This window comes from Schistocerca serialis, chromosome 7, assembly GCF_023864345.2.
Source record: "Schistocerca serialis cubense isolate TAMUIC-IGC-003099 chromosome 7, iqSchSeri2.2, whole genome shotgun sequence".
NCBI classification, from domain to species: Eukaryota; Metazoa; Arthropoda; class Insecta; order Orthoptera; family Acrididae; genus Schistocerca; species Schistocerca serialis.
In genome coordinates, this window is record NC_064644.1 from 419,046,906 (window position 1) to 419,060,727 (window position 13,822).

Consider the following 13,822-nt stretch of genomic DNA (forward strand, 5'->3'; position numbering starts at 1 on the left):
GACATGCATCAGTGGAGTGCTTCATATGTAGACATGCCAAGTTCCACAAGGTACATTTTAGTGGTGTATATTTTTACTTGTGACAAACGTGTTTGTAAATTTATTTTTGATGAACTTGTGTGGAATGTCCAATGTACTCTCTACTAAAATGTTAACATGGCATGATTAATAACTGCACATATAACATACAACTAAAAATTTTTTAAGGGTATGTGAATATATAATTGCTATTTCCTCTTTTATAATGTCTAACAGAAATAATAATTTGTAAATGCATTATGTTACAGATCTGAAGATGACAATCATACCTGTTGAAACCAATCAGTAAAATATAAGTTTGAATATGATCTTGGCTACAAAAATTTCTTTATGTGCTTTCTGACATTTTGAAGTACATGCACTTGCAGTTTTTAGAGTATATCTCTGTGAGATTCATAAAGTATTTCTTGCAGCATCACTCACCAAAATTTGTTGAGGATTTCTGTGATAAACAAACGTTAAACAAAGTGAAAATCTGTTCTTTGAATCTCCTGTGTCTTCTCCTTTATTCAGACTGGATGAGGGTCTTAAAACAGTTAACAATAACAAAGAATGGTTAAAACAAATAAGTAACAGCATTTGTGGGAAAATTACATGTCCTTAATATTCTTCAGAAAAAACTAAGACTGGTACCTGTCTTCCGTATGGTTAGACTTAGGTGTCCATTCCAACTTATATTGTCTCAGAGAGATACTCCTAAATGCTTGAGCATTTTGAAGTATTATAAAGACAATTGCTAATTGTAACAGTTTTCCAACAATGTTACTTTTCTGCTTACAACTCTATCATATGAACAACCTGTGGATCTAAAAATATTATTTGCTGAACTATTTTAACATATACTGTACGAAAAGTGAATGTTGTATTCCACTACCTTGAGGGATACCAGGCAGTACTTTTGCTTCTGACAATAGCTCTCTGTTAGTAGTAACATACTGGGTTCCATTTGGTTGGAAGTCTTCACCAACGGAATCATTCCATAAGCATTTATTTTGTTTGGTACTGTAATCTGGGGTGAATCAAATAAAAAAACAACAGTTCTTTTTAAAATATTGTCCATTTACTGTAGTGATATGACAATACAAATTTTAAGTGTTTACTATACAATCTTAATGATGGTATATTCAGATATTAATTTATCTTTAATTCATTATTGCACTTATGATTTTATTTAATTATTGGTGGGGTGAATCCAATCTCTAATTTATTTTGTATGTAAAAATGGAAGCAGACTTCCAGTATAGGGTATCTGACCACTGTTTTGAATTTTAAAAACTAGCCTAAACAAGTTTCCATAGGTACATTAAATCCAACATTATTGCTGTAAAAACACTTGTATTCAGGAATGCTGACAAACAGATTTCAATTTCAGTAACTGTATGGCTCACTATCATGTCACATATCCCATCAAATACATATTTAGTTTGTCTTGTATGTTCTGGCTCAACTTTTTTTTATTAATTTCTGCTCCTTCTACCTAAGTTGCATTTTAAGTTTCTGGAAGGACAAAGTACATATCACCATCAAGAATTTTCTATCTCAGAAATGTGATTCTGTAAGTGTCATTAGAGAAGTTATTAATTTTATCAATAAAAAATGTGTACCTTGTTTTCATAGAAATCCTCACTACAGCAAAATCATTTTCATTGAATTCTTGGCCATCTTATCCTTTTTTGTCCATTGCTTAATTTTCATTTGACTTATACTGTTCTTCATCACTGTTAGATGTTCTGGAGATAGAATCAGAATCACAAGACAGGGACTCCCTGCTTTCAGCACTGTCATTATCACTTTCATTTAAGTCCCTGACAGCAATACCTTTTCCTGGAGCTGATGTTAAGCACTTTTCTTTTCAAGACATTCTATTTGTTTCATTGGAGTGAACCAGTTTCAATTGCATTTCAAAGGCTATTGTCCAGGAAACCTCTGGTGAGTCAGTGTCATGTATCTGTTTTTTCTAGAGGCTATGAAAAGGCTTTATCGGAGAGAAAGGAAAAATTCCTGCTTTTCTAAACCCAGATACAACATTAGATTTAGAAGTGATAGCTATATTGTCAAAGGCTCCTTTCAAAAACCTGAAAATTCGGATTTTGCAATCACCTCTCTATTCTTCCTTTTCAAGTTATCTAGCACATTACTTCAGGCAAGTTTTAGAGGTCTCAAAAAGTCCGCAAAGTGATACAAATGAGTAGAGTTAGGTGGTAGAAGCACAAACTGAATGTCATGTTTGTGCCACAGTTTAATCACATTAAGTGACAGATGACTTGAGAGATTGCCACCTATAATTGCTTTCGGTCATCTAAATGCTAATTGTAAGATGAAGCAATTTGAGTAAACTGTGATACAAACATTGTTAAGTCAAACCATCCACTTTGATTCGTATTATAACCTGTACCACTTAATCTCCTTCAGTCAAAATATCGTAGAGATGTTTTACCCTACAAACTGTATTGTGGGAGGACTGGATTGTCCGCAGCCACTGCTACCATTATACTGATACTTGACTTAGTACTATCCACAATCCTTTCAAGGTGTCTTTTGTACCTTGTTTCACTATTACTATCACTTGTCTATGATCAAAACAATAGTTAGTCTCATCATAGTTCATAATGTTGGAGGGAGGAACACCATTCTAGGACACTTCAGGTTTCTTAAAATAATCTTTCACAGTTTCTTGAATAACTGCTGCCCTTGTTCTGTTCCTGTTTTCACTTACTGTAACTGTTAGTTCCTGATTTCTTTCCAGAAAACTTTTTACCCTCTTTCAGCCAGGTCAGTTGTCATGAAATCTTTTTTCAGTCCACCCTGATCAGTTAAGAATGCTTGTATGATGTTCCTAGCACTATTATTCCTCAAAGGAAACCCCCCTTTTGCAAAACACAATATTCCATCAACTAGATTTTTTCCCTACTGTTGGTTAAAACTGGTTGGCCACCTATTTTATATTTGTATCTGTTCTTGAGTTTGTCATTTAATGTTGCATAAGAAACTGTGTGTTGTTCTGAAGTTTGACTGCCGGATTTGACAACCTTCACAGTGTTTAGAAGAAATTCTGGATTGTAGTTGGATTTCTGAGTTGATTCTAAAAAATTCTTGTCTACTCACATGATTGGATTCACCCTACGAAAACTCAGTTTTGTAATTAGGCACCGTAATGTCTAAAAGGTATTGACAGTGAACAAATAATGAAGCAGTAGCACTAGAGATGCTTACATGCAAGTAAAAATAGTACATCTTACCAACTACACACTGGAAATACCTGATGTCAGCAGAAGGTTATGTACCAATGTATTTACATTATGAGTGCAGCATACAAATTACACACCTACTGTCAATGTTATTTGTCAGTACTGTGCACTCCAACTTACCATTGTTATATACAAGTAAGTCAAGAATTCACGACAATTGTCAGCAGCAGTGTTCTTGTTAAGATGCCATGCTCAGATATCCAAAATATTGAAAAATAGGTAAATGGTTGAATTCACACTACCTGCTCAGATTCTCCTCAGTTTACAGTAACTGATGATACCCAACAGTACTCAAGGCTTTCCTGAATGAAGAAACACAACATCAAAATTGCCTCTGCTGTCAACGGCTTCATGGTTATCATGAATGAACAGACAAAACCTCAATTCACTTGATTAGTCTCACGGAGTCTGACCTGATTTCTACAGAGAAATTTTTGATCTCCAAAAGTGTCCTAATATTTGAAACACAAACTATGTTTCACATTTCTACAGTCAACATAAGTTTGTACTTCTACATAACGGCCTTGCGGCTTGTGCAAAGACTGAAATTACCTACAGCTGTTTTCAATCATGTGGGTCCATCGTTATTCTAGCAACCCGTGATAAACTGTTGCTAGATGAGGAGCCACTTGTTCCACACATTTGATTCGGTCCTGTTGGATTCAGTAGTCTATATCCTGTTGATGATCTTCAGCTGTCTTTTAATTTTATGATTATCTATTTCTATACCTCTCTTTTTCATGTTCATAAGATGATCAGAAGTAGGAACTATGTTGTGACCTTCTTTGTTGAAATACATTTGGAAGATTTAATTTAGTGTTTCAGCTTTGATTTTATTACCTTCTGTTTTGATGTCATCGTGTCAACCAACATCTGTTCTGACAACTTTGACTGACTGACTGGTATTTGAACTGGACCAAGTCTTTGTAAGGCTTTTTGAAAACTTGGCAGGTAAGATCTTGCTTTCAAATTCATTGAACACTTCTTGCATAGCTGCCCACATGCTTGTTTTGAGTTTGTTAAGCTTTTGTTCTTAATAAGGATCCAGTTTCATATCAGTCTGCTATTAAGCTCTATCTGATTTCGTAGAAATTTTCTAATGTTGTTACTGATTCATGATGAGTTGTTCTTATCACTATTCTCCAATATACACACTGATCTTGCATGTGATATACATTTTTCTGAATTTTTGCTGTAAGTAATTCACATTCTCTCCTCAGTGCCAAGTGTTTGTTGTTGGCTGGTTAGGTAGGTTCCTAATATTTTTGTCACTCTTGTTAAGCATTAATAACTTCTTACCTTCCTTAATCATAAGTCAGAGTAGATGCTTTGTGAATTTCCAAATTTACACTTGCCTTTCTTCTTCTGTTTGTAACTCTGTATATGGAAACTTGCTTCTGGAAAGCTTACAACTTTAAATTGCAATAATTATTATTTTTTCTTGGCTTTCAGAGTAACTATTATTTTTGGTAATCACAGATCTGAAGCAGCCATTTTAGAAAGATGAGAAGTGTGACAAATGAGGCGAATGCTCTAAGTCAGAAAACTTTTGACCAAACGCAATGCATAAACCCTTAATACTGGAGCCATTCATATTGTTTCTTGCATCAATAGAGACTATCTCATTGTATTACTCAATATACGGCACTCCTCCTTGAAAAAATACAATTATACACTGGAGGCTTCTGACGGACTGTCAGATCTTGGGAATGTTGGTCATTTCCTTCTTTATGTGTGCACTCTGTATTGAAATAGGACACTATATCATAATTTTCAGCCATTAAGTCCGCAGGGAATTCAATCTCCATAATAGCAACTTGATGCACTTTATGCATGATTTTTGTATACATTTGTTATTGTTCTGCATGGGCAGCCTGGACAGAAATGTTTCTGATCCTTTGCACCAGTTGAAGTATTTCACTAAAACTGCCTTGTGAATGGCTTCTTTAACCACCAGAGAACATTCTTATACTATTAGTTTCTTAAATTAAGTGATTAAACCTGTTTTAAAGCTTAAAAATTTCTGCTTGAGAGGCTTGTTCTTCTCCATCAATGTTCAGTGGCGTTTTCTACTACAATGCTAATCTGTACTCTGTGTGGTAGCACCTCTCAAAACTTTGTAAAACTTGTAAATTGTTTTTATACCATCAAGATTCTCATGGAGGTAACATCATTAGCATGCATTGATTCACAATCAGATTAGATGAATCACAAAGTATAACAATTTACTTGTAGGCTCTCTAGAGATGCATCTATTGATATTGTCCAATGACCAAGCATAAACTAGAGTATCTCCTAAAAAGTTCTCATTTCCTTAACTTCAAAAACTCTGTCAAATGAGAGAGAGTAAGTATCATTGTGTTATCTGTATTGGCATCACTGAAAATAAATGAACCACAGAAAATTAGTTGATTAAAAAAACTGAATTAAGAATAATAGGATGAGAGCTGTTTTCAATTTGTGGGTTTCTTGGAACATCATGCCTGTTTCTGTGTGTGCTCTTACTGCAGACAATAAAGCATTGATTCCCTGTTATCTGTGAAGGATCTAAGTCAGCCAGTCACGGGTTAGAGGGTGGGAAAAAAAAGCTACAGTATAATATGCTACCTAAACCATGGTGAATGTTTTTAACTTTCACATGCAAAAGGCTTTACCAGAGAGGCAAATCACATCTATTGACAGAAAAATATTTTGGAACAACAGCGATTTGAAATCCAAATGTGTGATTCAGAAATCTTCTTCTAGGTGTGTGTTCAAATCAAGATGTAAAATCAATTAATCAATCAATTTTGCAGGCATACTTTATCAGTCATTCCATGAAGGCCACCTGTAACAGTAAAATTGTTACAGGACCAGAAGACTTCACAGAATGTGACATCGACTGTAAAAACCTACACTCACATATTCAGAAAAAATCAATATAGGAATCATTAAGTAATGAGGTAAAAAGGAATTCCATAAAAATATAATGTACTTGGGTCATTGTCAATGTACGAGGGTCATTCCGAAAGTAATGCCTCATATTTTTATTCATGGAAATGACAGGAGACACGTAACTCACAACAGCACAGCTAAATAGAGCAATATTTCAGCTACAGATTGTCATTTTTCCATGTAGTCATCATTATTTGTTACTCACTTTTGCCTACAATGAACCAGAGCATGCATGCCTTGCTTGTAAAAATCAGACTCAGTTGAGGCCAAACATTCCTTGCAGCTTTGACAGCCCAAAGAGATGGAAGTTTGAAGATGCTAAATTTGGACTGTGCGGTGGATGTGGTAAAACAGTCCAGCTGAATTTTGCAATGAGTTGTATGGCCACAAAACTGACATCCAAAAGAACCACACCCTGGATATCCCAGAAGACTGTGCACATCACTTTGCCTGCAGATGGCTGTGTCTCGAATTTCTTCTTTGACGGAGAATTCGCGTATCGCCATTCCTTGGACTGTCTGGCCATTTCCAGCTTGCAGCGGTGACACCACGTCTCATTTCCGGTGATGATGCTATTCAGAAAATTGTCACCTTCAGCTTCATATTGGTCCAGCAGATCCTGACAAACTTCCATTTGATGAGTTTTTTGTTCTTCTGTAAGCATCTGCAGGACCAATCTCGCATAGACTTTGCAGTAACAAATACATGCCAACATTGTTTCAAAGTCCTTACAGCTGACATTCGGCTTTTCACACAATTCTCTGGTTGTTATCCACCGATCAGCACAGATGAGTCGATCATGATGCTCTTCATTGCAAGGGGTGACAGCTGTGCAGGATTGACCAGGCCACGGCTTGTCAGGCACACCCTTTCCACCACCTTGAAAATGCTGTACCCGTCGCCTCACATTGCTCGCATTTACTTTATCATCTCCATACATCTTTAACAAGTGTCAATGTATTTCAGTTGATGCAATTTCTTCAGCAGTGAGGAATTCAGTCACACATCACTGTTTTCTACACGTGTCCGTATCGGACTCCATTTTGGAGCACTCCTCTGCTGTCACTAACCACTGCAGAATGACAGAACCACCTGCAAATGAAGATGAATGTTCAAGCTTTAGCACTGCACCAATGACATCTAGCACAGACATCCAAAGTCACTACAAAACAATAAGAGTCATCACTTTCAGATCGACCCTCATAACAAATTTGAAGATTGTACTGTCCCAGATATTATAAACAGCTCATGTGTAATGTTAAAGGTACTGATCAGCTACTGGTCCCCAACAACCAAGCTTCAGTTCTATAAAGTAAGTACTGTTGTAAAATATTGTAATCATGAAAATATTCATTCTTTAACGTATTGCTCTCTTTCCAGAAGGTGGCAACTGACCAAAAACTTGAATTACACGAATCGGCAGGTGCCACAGCGGAATCATCTGGGACTGCTCCCCAGTCAAGTGAATGTTCGAGTGACGAAACGGTCATACATGTACTCAGAGGTGAAACCCAGTCACAAGATTCTGGCATCAATCTTACATCACACGAGTCTGACTCAGGTTCCCCAGTGCCAAGTACGGGGTCTTTCTCTGGTGGCATGGTAGCGGAAGCATGCCGAGCTGCAGCTGCTGAGAGACAGCGTGAAGCTGTAGAAGCTGCCGCGGGGATCCTAGGAGGACCACCAGTCGCTCGCTGGCACTGCCCTCCAAAGTCCATCTGGAAGCCTGCTGTGGAGGTGAGTGTGTGTCTGTTGCTGCAGCAGGGATTTTATCATTTTCTTGGCTGCTTCTCAGTGTGGCCAAGTGTGTAATACAGAAGCAACAGGTGGTGGTAAAGTCTAATTGTTATTACAGTACATCTGACTTGCACTCAACTAGCTGTTCAAACTGTTGTATATCACCCTTGTGTCTTGCATAATTTGCTTATTTTCATCAGACACCTCGTTCTTAATATTCTTTCGATCACAGGAGAGCACTAGATACAATAATCTGTGGAGTGGTGGTAAAAGTAAACTTGTGTTCCAGTGCACTTGAGTAGTGTGTTCTGTGTCTCTCCTCATGAATGGAACAGTTTGGCTTTGCAGACTGTTTAGTCGGTCAAAATGTCTTGAAGGATCATTCCAAGCTTGTGTGGTTAAATCAAATACAAATGGAATTTTGTTTTAAAGAAAATTCATTGAAAAATAAAAGGCTAATATCATTTATTTTTCTTCATAGTTTCCTCCTTTATAAACACAATTTTCCAGTGAGAAAGAAGGTTTTGTTATCTTATCATCATAGGACTGAATCTGGTTGCATCAGGAGCATGAATACCTGTGTGCCCTTACCATCTTCAAATCGTTGCCTTCTAGAGATTTTATAAGCAATTCAAACATAAGAAACTCATAGTGTGATAGGTCCAGGCTATAGGGAGGATGATCATGTTGAGTTCAGTGCACTTGAGAAAATTAGAGCTGCATTATGGGTCCTGGAATTGTTATGGAGGAGGATGTGCTCTCAAATTGGTTGGTCTCATCTTTTGCAGCAATATGTACCCCTCACCTGGTTCAGCAGTTTGCACTAGTAAGCAGCATCGATTGTGTGTTGCCCATGCAAAAAATCAATGAGCAAAATGCCTTTCCTGTCGAAGAAAACAGTTGAAAAAACCTTGTCAGCTGACAGTCGAATCTTGGCTTTCACTGAGTCTGCCTCACTTTGCCTCCACCACTCCCTACTGGCTTGTTTCGATTTGGGAGTTTAGTCGTGGACCCACCTTCTTTCAAAAATCTTGCTTAAGTCTGACAGACCTCCCAAATGCCTCAACTTCAGATCTGGAATCAGAAGGCAAGCGACCTATCAGGCATACACTTTACGGAACTTTAGATCATTTATGATTGCTGACACCTATCATAACTGGTTTTCGATCTGTTCGGCAATTTTGGATACACTCACCAGTCGATCTTCCTCAAGAATGTCTTGTATTGTGCAACTTTTTTCATTCAGAATGCTCATCTGGCAACAGCATTAATGTTCCTTGTTTTCCACTTTTCTTGTCCATCCCTGATCTGTTTACGCCAGGCAAACATATGAATCCTTGACAGTATTTTGACCCTGAACTGTGCAGTCTGTCTCCAAAAAATTTCTTGAGTGCCTCCATGGGCAATAAATTTTATAATTATGCATTGTGCAATGGAGGTTTGCACCTCTGGCTCTGAAATTGTGAGCCCTACTGATGAACTGGATGGATTGTTAACAGGGGAAGTTTTCTTCCAAAATCATGTAGACCAAAACGTCAAATATTCAATTACTATTGTGAGACAAAAAGCATTGAAGATCTCCCTCATAATACACGGTTGTTGAAATCTTAAGGATGAAAGTGACTTTCATATCATGTGTCACTGCCAGGTAACATAGCTTGATGAAACTTGGACCATACATAGAAAGAACTGCTGCAGTATAATACAGAAAATAAATGAAAGAAATGCATAATGAGATTAGCAAAAATGACACTTTTATTCAAAGACAGTAATTACATGAAGTCATTGTGATTCATGTTGATCCCGTGAATGTTACGAAGGATGGGATGTGGTCCTTAACAGGGTGTGTGATAGCCATAGGCAGCAATGCATTCTCTGCAATGTGCTCCCATCCTGGCCACAAGGTTGGTAAGGTTGGTTGGTTGGTTTGAGGAAGGAGACCAGACAGCGAGGTTATCGGTCTCATCGGATTAGGGAAGGACGGGGAAGGAAGTCGGCCATGCCCTTTGAAAGGAACCATCCCGGCATTTGCCTGGAGCGATTTAGGGAAATCACGGAAAACCTAAATCAGGATGGCCGGATGCGGGATTGAACCATCGTCCTCCCAAATGCGAGTCCAGTGTCTAACCACTGCGCCACCTCGCTCGGTCAGGTTGGTAAGGAGTCTGCGTTGTAGGGTGTTCTGTTTCACCACCAGTGCAGTTGACAACTGCTGCATGGTTATTGGTACATGTGGACATGCTGCCATATGTCTCCCCACCATGTCCCACATGTATTCAATGGGATTTTAGTCAGGGGAATGGAAAGGGCAGTCCATTCACTGAATTCCAATTGCTCCAAGAACTTCTCCACCTGCATTGTTTGATGTGGCACACAATGTCATCCATAAAAATGAAGTCAAAGCCAAATGCAGCCCTTAAAAGATGCACTTGAGGAAGAAGCACAGTGTCACAAAACATTGACCTGTGAACTCCCCATTTTTGAAGATTTGGAGGTCAGTATGTCCATGCAACATTATGCCTCACCACACAATAACACCTGTACCACCAGAACCTTCAAGCTTACTAATGTGCATTACATTTTCCTGCCTCTCACCATATGAGGGTATGTCCAGAATCACTTCACAGACTGAATGTGCTCTCATCCGAGAAGAGTGCATGACCCACTCTTCATTGGTCCAGTCCCTATGCTCTTGGCACACTGCAGCTCTTTGAACACAGTACATTCACTGGTCAATGTTACTGTACCACGGTACTTCTTCCCCTTGTTTCTTCAGGGGTATATTCAGCCTTGACTTGAGTTTCATGGATGACAATTTACAACCACACTAAATGGTGCAGGTGGAGGAGCTGTTGGAACTACAGGATATTTGGAGAATTGACTGGCCTGCCCATTCACATGTCTTAAATCCCATGAAGCATATGTGAGATGTGTAAGGGAGACATATTGGAGCACATCCACATGGAACAACTATCCAGCAATTGTCAACCATGCTTGAGGTGGAATGGAACACTCTGCCATAAGACAGCATTACCAACTATGTGGCCAGCATGGAACACATTGCACAGCATGCATTGCTGCCTGTGCCAACAGCCTTGCCGCAGTGGATACACCGGTTCCCGTGAGATCAACGAAGTTAAGCGCTGTTGGGCTTGGCTGGCACTTGGATGGGTGACCATCCAGCCGCCATGCGCTGTTGCCATTTTTCGGGGTGCACTCAGCCTCGTGATGCCAATTGAGGAGCTACTCGACGGAATAGTAGTGGCTCCGGCCAAAGAAAACCATCATGATGACCGGGAGAGCGGTGTGCGAATCACACGGCCCTCCTATCCGCATCCTCAACTGAGGATGACATGGCGGTTGGATGGTCCTGATGGGCCACTTGTGGCCTGAAGACGGAGTGCATTGCTGCCTGTGTTGATTGCACACCATATTAAGAACTATGTCTCATCTTTTGTAATGTCCAGGGAACTATCATAAATCACAATGATCTCAATGCAGTTGTTGTCTTGCAATAAAATTGACATTTCTGTTTGTCTAATTGTGTATCTCTTTCAGTTATATTCTATACTATATTGTTGTAGATCTTTCTACAAATGGTTCAGGTTTCATAAACCTGTGTTACAAGGCAACGGCAATGTTATGAAAAGGAAAGATTGGTTCTCGTCACCTAGAGCACATGTTGAGTTGCACATAGACACAACAAAAGACTGCCATACATGCTGAACTTTTGGTCAATACACCTTTTTTCTAAAGAGACAACACACACACATTCACGAAGCACAAGTCGCATACACACATTACCACTGTATCTGGCCACTGATGCCGGATTACGAGCAACTGCACCTGATGGGAGAAGCAATCTGGTTAGTGGGGATGAAGAGGACACTGGGACGTGGAGGGTGAGGGATAGCTGTTAGGAGTGGGGGAGGGGGGAAGGCAAAGTGCAGTGTGTGGGAGCATGCAGGGATGAGGTGGGGACAGGGTAGGGCTGTAGACAGCACACACACATTCATGCAAGCACAAGTTACACACATGACTGCTGTCTCTGGCTACTCAGACTGGGCTGCAAGCAACTGTGCCTGGTGGGAGAAGCAGTCTGGGTGTTGGGGGTGATGAGGAGACTGTGGCAAGGAGGGTGAGGGATAGCAGGGTAAGGATGGGGGAAGGGGGGAAGGTAAAGTGCTACTTGTGGGAGCGTGCAGGGATGTTGTGGGGACGGGGTAGGCCAGCTAGGTGCAGTCAGCTGTTTTAAGACAAAGGGTTGGTTAGGAGAGGAGTGGAAAAGGAGAAAAAGAGAGGAGGGGAAAAGGACTAGTGGTCACATTGCTGGAATAGGTAGCTGTGTATGTTGGTGGAGTGCAAACAGAGAAAGGGATAGGTGGGTGAGGGACACGGATTATGAAGTTTGAGGCCAGGGGGATATACGAGGGTCATCCACAAAGTAAGTTTCATTTCTATTTCTATCTGCAACAGTGCTATGATCGCAGTTCTGAGCATGTGCGGCAGTTACTCTGACTCGAGGAGAAGACATGTACGCCATTTTCAGATTGCTGCTGCCAATGTGTGCTTTGTGGTGCTTCTTTATAATGTCAGCCATAATTGAAAATGCAGCCATATGTGAAATCAGATCTGTGATTCGTGTTCTAAAAGCAAAGAAAGTTAAACCAAAGGAAATTGATCGGCAAATCTGTGAGGTTAACGGACAAAATGCTATGAGTGATTCAATAGTTAGAAGATGGTTCAGACTGTTCAATGAAGGATGTGGTCAAGTGCACGATGAAGAATGAAGTCGACGCCCGTCTATGGTTACTGATAAATTGATTCACACAATTGAGGAGAAGATTAAGCACAACCATAAGTTTACACTTAGTGCCCTTGATATGGAAGTTCTGCAAATCTCAAGATCACTTATTCATGAAATTGTTACTGAAAAACTGAAATTTTGAAAACTTTGCTCATGTTGGGTACCCAAAATTCTTACTGAACAATACAAAAAAACAATGGATGGGCAGTGCACTTAAGTTTTTGACATGCTACAATGAAGAAAGCGATGGTTTTCTTCCTCGGATAGTCACGGGGGATGAAACTTGGGTACCGTACGACACCCCTGAAACAAAACAGCAATCAATGGAATGGAGAGACACTTCATTCCCAACGAAGGTTAAGCCTAAGCAAATCTTGACACCTTGAAAAGTCATGTGCACTGTTTTTTGGGACAGAAAAGGCATTTTGCTGCTTGATTTCTTGCCACGAGCCCAAACAATCAATGCACATGGTTACTGTGACACCATTAAGAAATTGTGCTGCGCAATACAGAAAAAGCCCCGAGGATTACTGTCAAAAGGTGTGTGTGTTTTTTTTTCCATGATAATTCCTAACCTGACACGGCGAATGTGACCAAACAACTCTTACAGGAATTTCACTGGACATGTTTGATCATCCTCCATACAGCCCAGACCTCATTCCAAGTGACTTTCATCTCTTCTTACACCTAAAATCTGTCCTTGGTGGTCAACACTTCAACAATGATGATGAGCTGAAAGAACTTCTTAGCACATCTTCGTTGATCCATTATGGACCGTGGGACAATGGCCGGCATGAACTTCTTGATGCAATAATTTACCAACAGCTGTATGTATTGTAGAAATTTATTTTATTTTATGAACTTCTATGTGCTACCAGTTTCGGTGTTACATTGATGCCATCTTCAGGCCCCACTCGTCATAGTTGTAAAATCGCTATACACAGAAGGAGCCATATAACTGGATCCATGAATCAAACCGTCCTGCAACAGCTCTTGGCGGCCAGGCGACACAGACTGAGGGGCTTTGCAAACCACCTCAATCTGTGTCGCTTACTGT

The 13,822-nt window shown here is 39.7% G+C and overlaps 1 protein-coding gene across 1 annotated transcript in view; it reads left to right on the forward strand.

Moving 5' to 3' along the window:
• LOC126413131 (uncharacterized) overlaps window positions 1-13,822 on the forward strand; it is a 186,669-nt gene that overhangs the window by 128,483 nt on the left and 44,364 nt on the right. The window contains exon 16 of the mRNA XM_050083023.1: window positions 7,602-7,958. Within this exon, the coding sequence (XP_049938980.1) occupies window positions 7,602-7,958 (357 nt within the window). The remainder of the gene's footprint in view (window positions 1-7,601; window positions 7,959-13,822) is intronic.